Raw genomic sequence first — 18,147 nt, forward strand, 5'->3', positions numbered from 1 at the left:
TTTTTCTGTCGAATATTTTGTGGAATTTGTAGAGACCAGAACGAAATTAAAATAGTTTTCCTTAAATTTCGTCACGAAATTTATTTATGTTCCGGATTTTTTTTCAAGTAATGTGGTTTATCAAAATTATCACTCCTTTTTCGTTTAATTTTTGAATTTGTTCACGAAGGATTTCATAGATAGAGTAAGGCTATATAGTATAAACCTATTCGAACGAATTTTAAACATTTAATCCTCGTTATAAAAATGTACAGTTTTTATTTATTTGATTTTTTTTTTCAAGGCAACACAAAATAGAAATACATACTTAAAATTAAATTAAATTTCTATACAGTAAGTATTCCCGTAGCAATATAAAATCCATTTGCCCCAGTTGTATGCATTTGTGATAAATGCACTTCATTAACAGTAAATTTTCCAAAATCATAATCAGCATATTTCTTACAAATAACCCTAGCGTCAAAAGTACTTAAACTTGATGGATCTCTTTGCAAGCGGCCCCGAACATTCATAAGAGTCATGTGCAATTTTGCAGCATCTCGATATTCATCGTTATTCAGACGAGCTTCTTTAAATTTTTGTAATATTTTATCGGCGAGTACTTGAAGACCGGAAGATTCTATGCGTGCATATAGAACAGCAACAGAACTAGGATCATCGTTCATTATTTCCAATCCACATACGTTTACTTCAATTGGAGGTATACTGGCCAAAAATTCTCTACAAAAAACAAAAAAGGTTTAGAAAAAATAAGATTTAATTTAAGACATTATAGGACTAACTTGCAATCATGAAATATTTGTGCTGCTTTAACACGTTCTTCATCATCAAGTAATGTACAAGAAGCAAAGGTGATGTGAAGTTTTTCTGCGCTCTGAAATAGTGGTTCATCAATGCCAGGCAGATTGTCATAGAGAATGGACTCCTGAGAATGGTAAAGAAACAAATTATAAACAAGAGGAAAAGTTATTCCCTCTCAGGAACTAAAAACATGACACGAAAACGCAGAATGGGATTTTAATTTAAAAAAAAATATAAACTTTTGATTTGTGAGCCTACATGTCTATCTATCATGGCTGTTCTAATATTAGTTCTAATTTGAAAACGGAAACGAAAATTGAATCTGTACGGATTGAAAACGGTTGTTCTGATTTCCATTCGACTTTTTTGTTGGAGAATATTGTTTTCCGGTAGCAAATTGCTACCCGGATCAAGGACTGAAGATCCGATCATTTTTCATAACACCTATGAATCGGCAAAATGTGTTTGAATACGGAATTCAGAGCAGCTGAAATTCGAAAACGGGAGAAATAGATTTCGAACGGAAATCAGAACGTATTTACCTATTAGCTGTAAACTGCGTACATCATAGAGCAAGACTGTTATTTGCATATCAATGATAGTCCAGTCATTTGGTCGGAAAAAAGGGCATAGGTAGAAATGCAAATGTACCGAGAAAGCCAAATTTTTGATATAACGTAGGGGTGCTAAGAAAAGTTTTTTGTAGCTTTTTTTCATGTTCTAAAACCGATATATTTTTATTTTTGCGTGATGCATCGTTATAGAGATATCGATCAAAATATTTGAAAATTTAGGCTTGGATTTTGGTACAGATAATTTTGTAATTTCCGAGGTTCGTTTTTTTGTAATACTTTTAATATCTTGCCTAGAACTTGTACCTTCTATACAATTATTTTGAGTTATTGCAATTTTCTTGAAAATGGCAGTAACGATTTTGATCAAATTTGGTTTGCATAATGATCTAAGCTCCTCTAGCATAATGATCTTTGGTTTGCATAATGATCTAAGCTCCTCTAGCAAAACTGCATTTTAAGTTTTTCTCAAGAAAAAATGGACTTGCCGTTTTAGCGAAAACTTTAATATTTGTTATTTGCGTATATCTCCTTTAATACTAGACTGATTTTATTCATTATAAAGGATTATGTATTATTCAAAAAAAAAAAAAAATAAGAAAACATTTTCTGTATTTAAACTATCCGAATATTGAAAAAAAAAAAAAAAAAATTCAGTTTTGTTGAATAGCTTAGACCATTATGTACATCAAACTTAATCAAAATCTTTTGAGCCGTTTTTTATAATATTTGCAATAACTCAGAATTATTTTATAGGAGGTACAAGTTCCAGGCAAGATTTTTTTATCGATATCTCGATAACGGTGCATCATACGTACGGTGACCATCCGTCTCGGTTTACCCGGGACTGTCCCGTATTTCTACAGCTTGTCCCGGGTTTTTATTTAAGAAGTTAGGTAGAGATGGCTGTCATAAGCAGCCTAGTTTGATGACCTATGAGTTATAAATGGATTAATTGAAATAATTTGATTTCAAGAAAAACGAGTGTTTAGGCTGAAAGAACCCCGAATTTTGTAATTTGCCCCGTGATTGCCCCATATTTGCACATTCTCTGATTTGTGTATTCAATATTTTAAATACTTTTATACGGAAAACAAGAAAACAGTGGCTGAAAATTAAAATTTTTCTAATTTTTCGGGTAAAGCATTAAGCCTAGTACGCTGCTGAAGCTAAACGAAAAATTTTCAAAGTCTCCAAAGTCAAAAAACTTTTGCTGCAAGAGAAATTGCCTGGACAAATAAATGGGAGTGACAAACGATTGAAAACTCTCCATATATTCTAGCACAGGTAAGAATTTCGTTGCCTAAGCTGCGTTTGTGCAACGAAAAGCAAAATTTTCGTTTACGAATTCGTTGCGATGGTTTTGCATGAAAATGTTTTGTTTTTTTTTTTATATTGGTCGTCAATTATTTAGTTCCAGCATCTGTTGGTCAGGTTGCTACACCAGGAAATATGTTTTCCTGGTTTTTCCCAAATGAAAAACAACTATGGAAAAGTAAAGAACCCAGATAAGTTTCAAAACTTGTAAGGACATTTTAAAAGTTGTGATAAAGATCATACAATTTCAAAATCATTTAAAATAAAATTATAATGTTAAAAAACAGCTCTCCTGATTTTGATTAAAAAAATATTTTTTTTAGAAGTTATTATAAAACAATTTTCTTGATATCTGTTTTCTTAAACGACTTAAATGACGCTCCCATAAAATCGTTTAGGAAATCTTGATATCAAAATAAGAAAAATTATGAAAACTCATTTTAAAAAATTTAATTTTTGAGGTTTTTATCGAAGTAGCTTAAATTTTTTTAGTTTTATTACTTGCTCTTATGCTTAAAGTAACTATAATGTTAAAGCTTTTTATTCAAGAAATTAAAAATTTGATATTTTGAAGAAATTTCATAAGTAGTATAAAAAAATTAAATCTGTTTTTATAATTAATTAAACTCCGTTTTAAATTATCTTAAAAAAAAAAACAAATATGCCATTTTATTTCTTGTATAAAAAGGTATTTTTAGAAAAAATTTTTCGAAAATTGTAGGAGCCGTTTTTTAAAAAAATAGTTTTTTATATATAAAAATTTTTTAACATTTTTCAAAAAAAAAGTTGGGATGCCATTTTGAAGAAATAATTAATTTACACATTAAAACTAAATTTCAAAATTTTTCATTAATCCGTTTTCAAAAAATTGATTTTTAAAAAAAAAATTTTGAAATATTTTTTAAAAAACCAAAAATGCGTTTTTTGAAAATTTTCTAAAATTTTAATATTATCTTTACTTACACACTTTTGTATAAAAATTTTCATTTCAATCGGGTTAATGTTGTACGAGATATTCAGAAACGAAAAAAACCGTTCTATGACAGGTACCGTTAATAACGGTACAAAAAATATTTTTTTTATTTAAAAAGTTGGCTCTTATGTGTTGTACTACACACAAAAATTTTAATCAAAATCGTTAGAGCCGTTTTTGAAAAAAATTAACATTTCTATTTCCGTTATATGGCAGGTACCGTTAGTTTTGGTCATAAAAAAAAAATTTCAATTTCCCCTCTAGGGAATCACCAAAAACTGCTAACTACCAAGTTTGAAGAAAATCACTTCACTCGTTTAGGCTGCAGCTCCAGATAGAGACAGACAGACAGACAGAATTGCCGGACCCACTTTTTTGGCATTCTCCATCATCGTAATGTCATGTAAAATTGTTATCTCGAGTTCGATTTTTTTTACGAATCCTAAACTTGCCCTATAGTACCTATATCGCAAGTAAAAAGGGAAACATACAACATTTCTAAAAAACGTGGTCCCCCCTTTTGCATAATATTTTTTATCCCAATGTGTAAATTTTTATTTTTTTTTTGTTAATTCGTATTTAAGTAATAAGATAAGTTAATAAAACTAAGGGCCAATTTTTCAACAGTCAGTTAAGCAGTCAGTTAGTACTTATTCCCCTGATAGAGAAAAAATCATTTTTTCAACAAGCAGATATAGCTTATTCCTATGAATAAAACTATCTGCTTCTTTTAGAGACGAATAAAAATTATTCTAAGGAATAATTTCAATAAAAATACTGTGTCAATTGTCAAAGCTGCTTTGAAATAATTTTGACAAAAAATACAGAGGAACACAAGAAAACAAAAACAATTATAAATAAAAATGACGTTTAGTTTTGAATATTTTTGAATTTGACAATTTTTTTTTGTTATTCTGTAGAATAAATTATTCTTGATTGAAAAATTCAACGTTGTTATCCGATTGTTTATGAGCCTAATAAATTTATTCGTCGAACAGTTAACTGACTGTTTATTAGAAGATTGAAAAATCGGCTCTAAAAAAAATAAATTACTTCGATAAAAACCTCAAAAATCGAGCAAAATGAACCAAAAATATGTATTTTTTAGTATGTGAGTGCAATCTAGTCACCTTCTCTGCGCTCTACTCGCGAAACGGTTCATCTTACAGAAAAATGTGCTGGGCATATGTTGTAGATAATTTCACGACCATCAATTTTTATACAACCTTTGATGACCTCCGATCAATAGGTCCTGAGATATTTGCGAAAAACTTTTCGTGACCTTTTGACCCCTATTACTCTTAACGCGGACACGATATCTATGTCGATTTTTCACATCTTCATAAAAAAGCCGTCATTAAGCCGTATACCATACAATTCAGCCCAATAGGAATTTTTCCGCAGATTGGGCTAAAAAATGACTAAAATGACTGGGCTATATCGGATAGCCGAGATATTGTCAAAAGTACAATTTTATACCTTTTTCAAAATGGCATTCATTCATTCATATACCCAAAATCTTAATAATAAAACATACCTTGAACTTATTGAAAGCTTTTTTGATTGCATCCGTGCATGCAGGAACGCAAGTAAAATGAGTTGGTTGGGTTTTCTTTCGTAAAGATTCAATAACCAATTCAACACGTCTTCGGGCAGCACAAACATCTTTTCTAGATCTTCCTAAAGAGTTAACATTTCATTGTATATGGAGTTAAAGGATGGTATGATGAAGACACTAACTTGTTGGTACTAACCTTTTATTGACACCAAAGATTCCTTTGTATCTCTAACACCTGGAATGAAAATTTCGGTTTTTGTCTCCGATTCAATTCGTCTTTTAGTCATTCCTTTTTGTCCAATCAATCCACCATAGAAAACTCTGATTTTTTTTTAAGAATACTTCAATTCAATCCAAATAGAAAATATTGCTGACATCTTACCTGGGAACATGAAATTGTGTTCTAAACAATGAATTTTCAAGCTCTTCCACATCATATGTATCTTCATCATCTTCTCCAAACATATCTGCAAAGGAATTTCATTCAAAAGTATTGAATTTATGATGAAATTAGTTAATACCTTCTTCTTGATATCCGGGTTTAAAGATATTTGAACATGGTCCTCCATAACCATCGTGAATTGGATTAATACGGTAATGTCGTTTACCAATTACTACAATAGACGGCGATAAAACTTCTCGGCTCATTTTTATTGATAGTACATAGTTATTTTTTGATTCTTGTTAGTTTAATTATTTATTTAAATTCATGAATTTAATTGAGCTTTTTTACTTAAAAATCTATCGACTTCCAAAAACTTTTTAGCTGGAGGTAAACAAATCTTTTTGACAGAAGAATTCTATATTCGCGTTCAATATACTCTGAAATTTCAGATTTCTAAATTTGTATAAATTTTTAATTGACCTACTGTCATTTTTGTTTGTTTGGGAGTTTAGGTTAGTTATCATCAAATAAGATTATGAACTAACAATGCTTTAATTAGGGGGGTTCACATTGACCAACTTACCGGACAGACCCGTTGTCATTTGGCCTGATGGCCGAATTATATTTTTCGTTCACACTCATCAGACAATTTTCATCAAAACCCACTTTTCAGCTTATTTTTAATATATCTTTACCCTATTCTGCTCTCAAATTAGAGACAATGGATTATCACTGTCTGCCGGACAGACATGTCGTTTAATTGACTAACATGTTCGTCCGACCACCAAAAAATCAAAATTTTTTGAAAACCATCCGGCAAACCGGACAGGCTGTCGGATGGGTGTTCACACTATCAAAACAGCATCAGATCAGACCAAATGGCGGCTGGTCTGTCCGGTAAGTTAGTCAATGTGAACCCCCCTAATAGGGGGGTTCACATTAACCAACTTACCGGACAGACCGATTGTCATTTGGCCTGATGGCCGTTTTATATTTTTCGTTCACACTCATCAGATAATTTTTATCAAAACCCATTTTTCAGCTTATTTTTAATGTATCTTTACCCTATATTGCTCTAAAATTAGAGAGAATGGATTATCACTGTCTGCCGGACAGACATGTCGTTTAATCGACTAACATGTCCGTCCGACCACCAAAAAATCAAAATTTTTTGAAAACCATCCGGCAAACCGGACAGGCTGTCGGATGGGTGTTCACATTATCAAAACAACATCAGATTAGACCAAATGGCGGCTGGTCTGTCCGGTAAGTTGGTCAATGTGAACCCCCCTATTGATCGAAAAGTCTTAAAAAAATTGAAGACTTCAAAAGGAGTGATTTCAAATTCCAAAATTGAAAAAGGAGTGAATTTTGGGAGTGAATTTAGAAGCCTTGAAGGCTTGGCCACACTGGAGGGTATGCGGTAGCGGTAAGGGTAGCGGTGAGGGTACTTGTATGAAAAAAATTCCAAACTGACACATCAACGTTCAGGTGTGGAATTTTTTTAGTACAAATATCGTTACCGCTATACCGCATACCCTCCGGTGTGGCCAAGGTTAAAGGCTTGGCCACACCGGAGGGTATGCGGTAGCGGTACGTTTAGAGGTAACGGTACTTGTATGAAAAAAATTCCAAACATACATATCAACGTTCAGATGTGGAATTTTTTTCATACAAATATCGTTACCGCTACCCGTACCTCTACCGCATACCCTCCGGTGTGGCCAAGCCTTAATACATACATACAGTGAATTCGCAAATAAGAAGACAATCACACACAATTTCCACCATAAATTACATCTCGAGTATTCAATTCGTTAGGTATATATGCATATTTTCGATTCGATTCAGCTTCCCGAGTCTTATTCCTGATTCAATTCGGATTCAAATTGCCATACAAACGGGGTAAAAGTATTGTAAAAAATCACTAAAAGTGAATTTAAAAGATTGTGTTATTCTTTTATTCATTATTTCGTATTACAAACACATGCAAAGCAAACGTCAAATCACTCCACTTGTCAAATTCTTCGTGAACAAATTCCAAAAAAAAGGAGTGATTCACTCCCATAATTTTGGAAAACGACATGAGAAGTACCTATAAGATTTTTATTTTAAGGTCAAGTGATAACGAATTTATTGAACGCGGTACCTTGTTGCGTTCAATAACGAAATCTGAATATAGATTGTGATAATGAATCAGACGCGTTCCACAAAACAAGTTCTTTTTTTTTTTTGAAGATATAAATTCTAAGTTCTCGAGTTTTTTTAAAGCTATTTCAAGATCGGTTGTACAAACGAGGATCAATTTTGCATCACGTTTTAAAATTATTTTGACATTTTAACATACGATCGTTATCGTATGCCGTAACTCGACTAGAACCCAAATGATATAAAGGCCCAACTATAATCGACATATAAGCTAACTTATGCGCGCATAAGCAAACGTGGAAAAACATACACACGCTCTATTGAATAGCAATTATGGAGTCTAGATACGTTTCGTTAATATTTTCTCAGTTTCGTTGACTTTAGCAAACATAAGCGAGAGCGATCTCAGTTGCTCGGCGTATAAGTGAATCTAGCATGTATGTTCAAATACACACGAAAAACAAACAGAGACAGTGTGCATGTGAATTATTTCAAAATAAATGAGCCTTTATGTGTAGATTGAGAACAAAATATTATTCTGTGGTTCATCATCTGTGGTGTTGATTGGTGGTTGATGGCTCTGTTCACTTAAGTCAATTATAGCTATGCCCGCTAATTTTGCAAACACAACCACATTTTCGTTAGATTTTTGACATTCGGTTATGTTTGCTTATGCTTATAGTTGGGCCTTATGTCGAATTCCTTTCAATTGAAAAATCGAATTTTCGGCGATCTCGAAGCGAATTTTTTCTGAAAATCATGTTCCATAGAAAAAAAAATTCGCCTCAAGGCTTGGCCACACCGGAGGGTATGCGGTATAGCGGTAACGATATTTGTACTAAAAAAATTCCACACCTGAATGTTGATGTGTCAGTTTGGAATTTTTTTCATACAAGTACCCTCACCGCTACCCGTACCGCTACCGCATACCCTCCAGTGTGGCCAAGCCTTCAAACGAAGCAGAATTCGAATTTTTTTTAATCCCTCTTTTTTGAGAGATTTACACGGATTTGCACACACACTTGGAACATTTGACATTTCTCAAACGTCAAGCTGAAAGTTTTCTTCGTGTTGTTTGTTTATTTGAGAACACCAACTTCAAATAAAGAGTAAATTTTAATTGAATATCGTATTTTTATTGCGGAAAAATATGAAATAAATAAAAAAAAAACAATGTGTGATCAAAATATATTTTTCCTGGCATTTAGTTCTTGTGAAAAAGTCAAATTACTGTGACTTTTCTTCTCGTAATTGTCGTCAGAAAACTTTTTCTCTGTAAAACCACAGCATACGGCCAAAATAATAATTTGCTACTTCATCTTCACTCAGACCTTAGTAATAACTGCAATTTCCCTTTGATTCTGATTAAAATAAATTTATATTACCGAAGAAAATAAACAAAATTATTGATCAAAGGAATCTCAGAAATTGTTTTGGTTTCAGCTTGACGTTCCACTGTGGGCTAGAACGCTATTTTAAGCCTGGTACGCTGCTCGCGCTAAATTTTAGCCGAGATAAAATTCCCATACAAGTTATCGATAATTTGTATGGGATCCATTTTAGCTCAGATAAAATTTTTCGATAATTTGTATGGGAGCTAAAATTTAGCGCGAGCAGCGTACCAGGCTTTAGCAGGAATTAATTAAAAAGTCAACTTCTTCAAATATTGCTCATTTTAGTCTTATTCGATAGATAAATGGACTAGCTATAATTGTTCATTCAAAATTAAGGTCAAAGCATTCATTGGATACATAAAAACACAATCGAAAAGCAAATTTTGGAAAAAAAAAAACAAAAAAGTCCACTTTTTCCTCTATCCAGATATTCGTTTACTGAGTTTGTTTTAACGGATCGATTGTGAAAATTTTGCTAGTTTATCAATTAGTGATATATCCTAATATAGTATTTGCTATTAAATTGTAATTTTATTGAACTTTTGTTTATAAATTTTATGTTATGTTATGTTACTAGCACCGATTTCATATAAAACGAATGTTCCTAAGCTTTAAAAAAAAGGCACGCGTAGGCACACTCTAGAAATAATTTTAAAAAGTAGCTAGCCTATATGGCATTATGTTTTTTATAAAACTATGTCCTACAAGCACAAACTTTTTTCGCTGTAACTCTGAAAGTATAGTGAGAAAAATGTTCAAAAAAACCACTTAAACGTGTTGAATGTTTTCAAATAACGGTTTTTTTTATTTGCATTAACATTTTACCTTCCCTATTTAGTAAAAACAACTTTTGTAAGCGTTCAATGACACCATTTTCGAGTTTGATGCGTTCAAACTTCAAAAAACTCATTTTTTTGTTTTTTATACCAATAATATCTGTTGTAAATTGGAAAACCTTATTTAACATAATATTTGGTTTATTTTTGTTGTTGGTCTCATCTTTAGTGTCTGTTGTACCATAAAATTATCATTATTATATCATTCGACATCATCTTAATGGCTTTAACTGCAACTTTAGATTATTTCGAGAATTTCTATAATTAATTCCAGCTAAAAAAGGGTTCTAGCCCACAGTGCGTTCGTGTAAAAATTGTTGTCAAATGACACACACACAATCGCAAAAAGAATTCGGTCTGTTTTCATGTTCCTTTTTAACACCAAAAATTCGATTTTTTTGAGGCGATTCAAAAATTGAAAGGAATTCGACATTAATTTGTCATCTCCCTCAGGTCGAGGGACACGTCCATTTCATTATTTTCGTCGAAGCCGGGAACGCACTTCTGCACATGGTGGATGATAGAATGACATGTGTCATTCTCCAACTGTCATAACAAAACAAATTTCTTCACATTTTTTTTTTCGTCGAATGGAAGTTGTTTTTAGTTAAAATTATTTTATTAAAAATGTCTACAAAACCAGAACAAACAAAATCATGGAAGAAAATAAACGAAGAACGCAAAGCAATAAAAAAACAACGTAAACAAGAAAACATTCTCAAACAACTCGAAAAGGCAAACAAACTTGAAGAATTGGCCAAATCAGCTCAATTACAAAAGGCAACCGAAACGAAGAAACCCCTATCAACTGTGAGTATTGCTGTTCCCGGGTCAATTCTTGAAAACGCTCAATCCTCTGAACTACGTACATACGTTGCTGGACAAATTGCTCGCGCTGCTTGCATATTCCGTGTTAACGAAGTCATTGTCTTTGACGATATTGGCATTGCCACAGCCAAAGAAACCAAAAAGACAACTGGCGACGATGGACAAGATCAGACGGTGAGAGGTAGTTCCCTGCAATTGGCACGTATCTTGCAGTATTTAGAGTGTCCGCAATATCTGCGGAAGTTTCTATTTCCTTTGCATAAGGATCTTAAGTATTCAGGGCTTTTGAATCCATTGGATGCACCACATCACATGCGAATGCAAAATGTATTCCTTTATCGTGAGGGTGTTGTATCTGATAAGAAAGCAAAAGAAGGACATTGTTATGTTAATGTTGGCCTGTTGGCCGATGTGATGGTGAATAAGGCAATTTCTCCAGGTGTTCGGGTAACAGTCCGAATGGATTCCTTAAATGGTAAACAGAATCTTTAGTTAGATTAACTAAAGCAAATTATTAGGGAACCCAGCCGAACAGCTCTGATTTTGATGATCTTTTTTTTCAAACGTCGCACAGTGTGGTATTATTTTGGTCTAAAACCTGGCCAAAAATATTTGTACACATTTTTTACATCAAATATATACCAAATGACTTTCTTGGTAGGTACAGTAAAACCCACTTAAGTGCTTTCCTCCCGATTAGCCGTGAAAAAAAAAATATAAAAAATCAAAAAATGCGCGTACAGTCCTGTGCTATAACTAGTAGTTTATTCATTATTTTGGTTTTTAACTAAAGTTGTTTCATTAAGGGCCAATTTTTCAATAGTCAGTTAAACAAATTAAAAGAAAAAAACAATTTTTCAACAGGCTTATTCCTAAAAATAAAACTATCTGCTTCTTTCAGAGACGAATAAAAATTATTGTAAGGAATAATCTCAACAAAAATATTGTGTCAGTTGTCAAAGCTGTTTTGAAAGAATTTTGATAAAAATACAGTGGAACACAAGAAAACAAAAACAACCATGAATAAAAATGACGTTTAATTTTAAATATTTTTGAATTTGACAATTTTTTTTTTGTTATTCTGTAGAATAAATTATTCTTGATTGAAAAATTCAATGTTTTTATCTGATTGTTTATGAGCCTAATAACTTTATTCGTCGAACAGGTAACTGACTGTTTATTAGAAGATTGAAAAATTGGCGATTTTCCAATCTTCTAAGAGCCAATTTTTCTCATTTGTACCTGTAAAAGGAGATGGCACATTTTTCTATGGAGCTTGGGCCCAGTGTGTTCACTAACGAAATTGGTATCAAATGAAAGGTGACGGTAAGCACATTACGTGGGTAAAATATTTTCAAATTCGTTAGTGGGGTTTTGGAGATATTTGAGTTTGAAGTTTCGGATTTCACAATCAAGATTTCAGCTAATTTTTCGAACAATTAATCGTAGAATGCGTAATAATGGGTGTACAGAAATAATATTGGTATCAAATGAAAGGTATTTCTGTTTTCTATAAATCTGTATCAAAAGTTTTTTTCTTTGTTAAAAAAAAATAATACATATTAGGTATTTACTTCTCAAAAGGTGATTTTTTTAAGCGAGACATTTGGCACATCGAAATATCAAAATATTCAGTGGTGACATGCACTTTTTTTTTGTAATTTTTCGATAGCTTAATGTGTTACCTTTAATTCTATATATAAAATAGTTCTATAAAACATACAAAAACCTTATAATAAGCAAAATACACAAAAACGCGCTGAAATATGCCTATTAAATAATAAGAATAGAAACTATAGGTTCATTCAATGGGGAAAAATCTGGAAAAAGCTATGACGTCAGCTAAGTTTGAATGCAGTATTGAAGAGGGGTTTATCCCAAGTACAAATCTCAGATTGCGTATTGTTTGGTCTTGTGGGGCGACCGCCATTTTGAAAAACGCATTTGTCTCAATATCTCGAGAACGACTGGTCGGACAGAAAACTAGAAAGAACTTTTTAGATTGGAAATTAGTTAATCTTTTTTTTTCTAGTACATCATTTTTCTCTAGGAGTTATAATTTCAGAGTTACACTACCGAAAATTGTGTGTTTTTTGGTATTTTCAATATTTTAAACAACCCTTAGAGTTAAGTGCGGAATTACTGAGAGTGAGATACTTTGCGGTTCTGTTACTCTGAAAGTATAACTCCTAGAGAAAAATGATGTACTAGAAAAAGAAAGATTAACTAATTTCCAATCTAAAAAGTCCTTTCTACGCATTCTACGATTAATTGTTCGAAAAAATAGCTGAAATCTTGATTTTGAAATCCGAAACTTCAAACTCAAATATCTACAAAACCCCACTAACGAATTTGAAAATATTTTACCCACGTAATGTGCTTACCGTCACCTTTCATTTGATACCCATTTCGTTAGTGAACACACTGGGCCCAAAAATGTGCCATCTCCTTTAAATCTATTAAATTTAATCAGAATTTTTTGAAAAAATGGTCCTCAACTCAAAATTTTGGAAAAAAAAAACTTTCTTAAAAAAATAATAAAATATTATAGTTCTGAAAAAAAAAAAAAAATAAATAAAAATTACTTCAATTTCATTGGATTTTTTTGATAAAAACTGAATTTTTGCATTGAAATAATTGATTTTCTCAAAGACATTGCCAAATAAGAACTTTACATTTTTGCTATTTTACCCTTTAAGCCACACCTCTTTTTTACGAATTTGGTTTATAGTTTTTCATAGTTTCGCTAGAACTTTTTTCGGTCTCACTATTTTATAGAGAATCATATATGAAATTGATGTAGAATTTTCCGAGCAATTCGAATATTGTATTCACAATTCCAAAAAAATGTACATTCACCCTAAAAAAGACACTTCTTTGTGACCACTTTTTAATATTTGTCCTGCCAAATTGGCACCCGTGTGCCGACAGAGGGTTAACTTTCAACAATAAGGGCTATTGAATGAAGAAAAAATAAATGTGGCCAACAAAATTTGATAAATAAATGCATTTCATATTACGAAAAAGTTTTTAAAACGAAATGTTAACATTTTTCCTTAGAGGATATAATATATGGGGTGCTTGTGCTGTTAGTTCCGTGAAGCTTTTATAAAGGGCTCTAGTTTCTTTAAGTTTTTCGATGAGTGCATGCCTCCATTTTATTTTCATTTGATGGCTATCATCAACAAGCGTGTTTATTTACAGCTGCGGAACCGGACTCGCACTGAAAAACGAAGGCAGCGACCCCTATCCATGTATATGGCGTTACAATGTATTAGGTATTGGAACAAGCACTCCATATATATATTATATCCTCTAAGCATTTTTCCAATAATTTTTTTTATCTCTTTTTTCAAAAATCTGAGTTTAATTACCATTTTTTCTAAAACCCTTCACTCAATTTACTTAATTTTAATTTTACAAATATGAATAAGCTTTAAGATATAATAACGAAAAAAATTAAAAAAAATTATTTATATTATAATTGAATAAGCTTTTAGCTTTTTAAAAATTTATATTTAGATCCTGCCGTTGTGTTTAAATATTTTTTTTGTGTTTGAAGTCAATCTATGAGAAAATTGCAGCCATCGCTCTTAAACGATGGAAGATTGTTCCTCACTCCCATATATTGTTTTTCTTTAATTTCTTAGATAAAATCTTTTGGTATCAATTGCCAAAACGGCAACAACGGCAATTTTTAATCTATAGACCTTAAAGTATTTTTAATTACTGAATTTTGAAAAAAAGATCATCAAAATCAGAGCTGTTCGGCCGTGTTTCCTAATATTGCCATTTTTTGAGCTTTAGTTACTCCACTTTTTATTATTAATCCCTTTTTGACCAATTTTTTCTTAGAAATCAAAGCGAAAAAGATGAAGGCAACTGTTGTGAGTCCAGATGAGCCTCGTCGTGAAACTGGTATCTATTGGGGTTACACAGTTCGTGTGGCTCATTCATTTTCGGAAATCTTCACAAAGTCTCCCTATAAAGAAGGCTATGACCTAACACTGGGAACATCTGATAGAGGAACAAGTGTGGTTGAAGTCCAACAAAAATCCTTGCATTACAATCATCTCTTGATTGTGTTCGGTGGTCTGAAAGGGCTGGAAGCTGCCGTGGCTAATGATGACAAACTTAATGTCGAACCAAAACTTCTTTTCGATCATTATTTGAATGTTTTACCTTCGCAAGGATCTAGAACTATTCGAACGGAGGAAGCAATTCTGATAGCGATGGCAGCATTGTATGAAAAATTTGATCCTGAAGTCCCTGATATCAAAAGAGATTTCGAAGAATTTATTCCTCAGAGTGAGGAAACTTCAATGCAACAGCAAGTTAGCGGTGTACCATCTGGAGATGTAGATTTAAGTAGATTTGACTAAAGTATATTTTTGTTTTATTTGTTTATTTTTTTTTTTTAATAAATAAAACTTAAAATCTAATCTATTTTTATATAAACACTTTGATTTGCTGTCTTTTTCGAGCTTTATTTTCTCAGAGAATAAGCTCACTACTATTTAAAAGTAAACACTAAACTTTTTAGAGGGCTTCAATACTGCATGAAATTCAATAATATTGTAAGTGTTGAGACCTTATAATTTTTAATTCATCAAAATGCTTCATATTAACATTTATATTTTGTACACGGGAAAAAATATAAATCTTCAATTAACATTTTTATTCAATCGCAAATTAAAACATTACTGAAAATTATATTTTATATATTCCAAAATTTTTTCAACAAAACTTTGAGGTTTTTCTCGACGCCATTTGAATGACCCAATAAAGTTTAAGATTATTCGACAAAACTCAGCTGGTATTTCAACATCCAGAATAATTGATGTTAGCCAAAATATTAAAATTATCATGAGAAGAAACGATAAAAATTTTTTTTGGTTTTCTGAAATAAAAAATACAACAAATATATAATGCAATTCTCAATATTTAAAATTAAGAAATCAATTATTAAAATTGTCTGCAGAAATATCTACATATTTACCCGATAAATAATGTTTGTGTGTTGTATTGTCTGAACTGATATCCATTCTAGTTGATGACATCAGTTCCATATAACTTTGACTATGTCTTGGACCATCTCCCATCATTTCTGGAAAGCTTATTAAACTCATTGATTCATCAGTCTGTACCGAGACACATTTTGGTTGCCTACGAGCAGTGACACACTTTTGTGTTATAGTAATCTTTGCCACTTTTCTTTTATCTTTAGCATGAATTCGTCGGCGATTTAACATTTTTTCACGAAATCTGTTATTTCTAGATGGAAATTTTGATATGTAATTACCAGATACATCTGATTCATCATCATCAGGAGTATTCTTGCAGTTAGTTGAAAATGGATTAGTATCTTTCAAGTTCATAGAAGTAGATTCGAAATTTTCAAGAGCACATGTTACACGCTCACCGCTAGGTGATACCATTAAAGCCGTTGGTATGTGGTGTAAATCACTGGTGTTTGATGAGTTTCCAATCAATTTAGCTTTTGGTGAAGTAGGTTGTTTTGGGCTAGGTTGCTGTTTAACCCAAGCAGTTGTATATTTTTCATGATCAGACTTTGATCTATAGATAAAATAATTGAATAGAAATATATTAAAAATGCAATGATATCAAAAGTCCTACCGATAACTCATTTTATTTTATTTGTTTATTGATTTTTAAATGAAATAAATCATATTTGAAAAATATTTGAAATTTAAAGCAAAGTTTTTTTTTTGTACGAATTTACAATAATATATGTAAAATTATTTTTCGGGACTGAAGTTTCCTATTGAGCCAATTTTTACTTTCACATAAGTCATACTTTTAAATCTGTAGACTTGTGACACACTGTTGTTTCCATATCGCGGCATAGGATTTAATGCAGTTTTTAGGCAATACCTTAAAGATAACTGTTTCTTTTGGTATCACCATCTCCATCTAATCTAATTAGATGATAGGTATTTTACAGTGGTATATGACTTGGTTTTACCATTGTATTCCATGAAAAAAAACGAGAAATAAAATAGTACACAGGAACCATCTTTTCTTTCGAATAGAGACACTTTTTTAGTTCAAATCCCACTACCAGCAAGATATGTATAAGACGTTAACAACGAACTTTATTCTTTAACGCTCATAATTCCATCATTTAAGGGCCCGACCCATAGAATCCGTTGCGTCCGTTGCGTCGAAGTTTTTGACTGACAGCTCGATAAAATGCACACGTTCTTAAGGGAAGCGACCCATGAAACGCATCCGTCCGATCCGTCGCTTATGGGTCGCTTCCCATAAGAACGTGTGTATTTTATCGAGCTGTCAGTCAAAAACTTCGGCGCAACGGACGCAACGGATTCTATGGGTCGGGCCCTTTAATTAGGTCTGTTCCAGACTTTTTGTGCACTAAAACTAAAAAAAACTAAAAAAAACTTCAAAAAAGTTTGTAATTTTTTATATAGCTTTTTCCTATATAAAAAATTGCAATCGTTTTGCCCCTCCCCGCCTAAAACTATACGATTTTTTTCTTGCCTGAAGGGCCCAACCCATAGAATCCGTTGCGTCCGTTGCGTCGAAGTTTTAAAATAAAATACACACGTTCTTATGGGAAGCGACCCATAAGCGACGGATCGGACGGAGACGGACTTCCCATAAGAACGTGTGTATTTTATCGAGCTGTCAGTCAAAAACTTCGACGCGACGGACGCAACGGATTCTATGGGTTGGGCCCTTGAGTGCAACCTACACGCCTAGGTTTTTTGTTACATCTATTGCAAATTACCCTGTACTATGTAGAACCTCTTTCCTATATAAAAAATTGCAAACTTTTTACATGATCGAAAACGGTCTGTCAAATCGAAAAACCGTTAATGTAATAAATGAAGGTAATAAAAAGATCTACAACTTTTACTTGAAATTAATTTTTAAAAAAGCTCAAATAAAAGGGATATGACGAAAATAAGAAAATCACCATTTCACTTGCTTCAAAAAAACCACCCTAACTCTTAAACCGAAGGTTTAATCGAAAAAACTAATTTAACATATTCTGTAGGAAATTCAATTATCTTTAAGATTGCCATACAATTTTTTCTGCTAGGTCCAATGATACGCGAGTTATGTGAAAAAGTAAAATAAATAAATTTTCAGAAAAACTGCATTTTCGGGAGCGTCTGCCGCTGGTGTGGCCGCACTTAAAATGTCTGCCATGGGTATTTTTGTCATCAGGGAGTCCACCGCTCCAGGATGCTACTAGTTTTAAGTGGTTACCCTAAATAAATCAGTTTTCAGAAAAACTGTATTTTCGGGACCGTCTGCCGGGGGTTTGGTCGCACTCAAAATGTCTGT

The 18,147-nt window shown here is 32.3% G+C and overlaps 3 protein-coding genes across 3 annotated transcripts; 1 reads left to right on the top strand and 2 right to left on the bottom strand.

The window, feature by feature from the left end:
* Window positions 1-202: 202 nt before the first annotated feature.
* LOC129906821 (activating signal cointegrator 1 complex subunit 1) lies at window positions 203-5,888 on the bottom strand. Its single transcript, XM_055982758.1, has 6 exons — window positions 5,743-5,888; window positions 5,604-5,688; window positions 5,418-5,542; window positions 5,201-5,343; window positions 783-925; window positions 203-720 (listed from the first exon to the last, which is right to left on the bottom strand). The coding sequence occupies exons 1-6, from the start codon at window positions 5,867-5,869 to the stop codon at window positions 327-329; spliced, it is 1,017 nt and encodes a 338-aa protein (XP_055838733.1). The 5' UTR covers window positions 5,870-5,888; the 3' UTR covers window positions 203-326.
* A 4,637-nt stretch (window positions 5,889-10,525) lies between these two features.
* On the top strand, window positions 10,526-15,227 carry LOC129906822 (putative methyltransferase C9orf114). The gene is made up of 2 exons (XM_055982759.1): window positions 10,526-11,287; window positions 14,668-15,227. The coding sequence occupies exons 1-2, from the start codon at window positions 10,612-10,614 to the stop codon at window positions 15,192-15,194; spliced, it is 1,203 nt and encodes a 400-aa protein (XP_055838734.1). The 5' UTR covers window positions 10,526-10,611; the 3' UTR covers window positions 15,195-15,227.
* Window positions 15,228-15,469: 242 nt separating this feature from the next.
* Window positions 15,470-16,567, bottom strand: LOC129906823 (uncharacterized). Its single transcript, XM_055982760.1, has 3 exons — window positions 16,450-16,567; window positions 15,812-16,389; window positions 15,470-15,712 (listed from the first exon to the last, which is right to left on the bottom strand). Exons 1-3 carry the CDS (start codon window positions 16,458-16,460, stop codon window positions 15,513-15,515), a joined length of 789 nt encoding a protein of 262 aa, XP_055838735.1. The 5' UTR covers window positions 16,461-16,567; the 3' UTR covers window positions 15,470-15,512.
* Window positions 16,568-18,147: the final 1,580 nt, after the last annotated feature.

Source organism: Episyrphus balteatus, chromosome 1 (genome assembly GCF_945859705.1).
Source record: "Episyrphus balteatus chromosome 1, idEpiBalt1.1, whole genome shotgun sequence".
Taxonomy (NCBI): domain Eukaryota; kingdom Metazoa; phylum Arthropoda; class Insecta; order Diptera; family Syrphidae; genus Episyrphus; species Episyrphus balteatus.

Bases quoted from the DNA above. Each gene is read 5' to 3' on its own strand.
- LOC129906821 (XM_055982758.1), bottom strand. From the start codon at position 5,869: ATGAGCCGAGAAGTTTTATCGCCGTCTATTGTAGTAATTGGTAAACGA. The intron at 5,543-5,603 runs GTAAGATGTCAG...AAAAAAAATCAG, and splicing joins ACACAATTTCATGTTCCCAG to AGTTTTCTATGGTGGATTGA. The intron at 5,344-5,417 runs GTTAGTACCAAC...TTAACTCTTTAG, and splicing joins ATCTTTGGTGTCAATAAAAG to GAAGATCTAGAAAAGATGTT.
- LOC129906822 (XM_055982759.1), top strand. From the start codon at position 10,612: ATGTCTACAAAACCAGAACAAACAAAATCATGGAAGAAAATAAACGAA. The intron at 11,288-14,667 runs GTAAACAGAATC...ATTTTTTCTTAG, and splicing joins CCGAATGGATTCCTTAAATG to AAATCAAAGCGAAAAAGATG.
- LOC129906823 (XM_055982760.1), bottom strand. The intron at 15,713-15,811 runs GTAAATATGTAG...TTTTTATTTCAG, and splicing joins ACACAAACATTATTTATCGG to AAAACCAAAAAAAATTTTTA.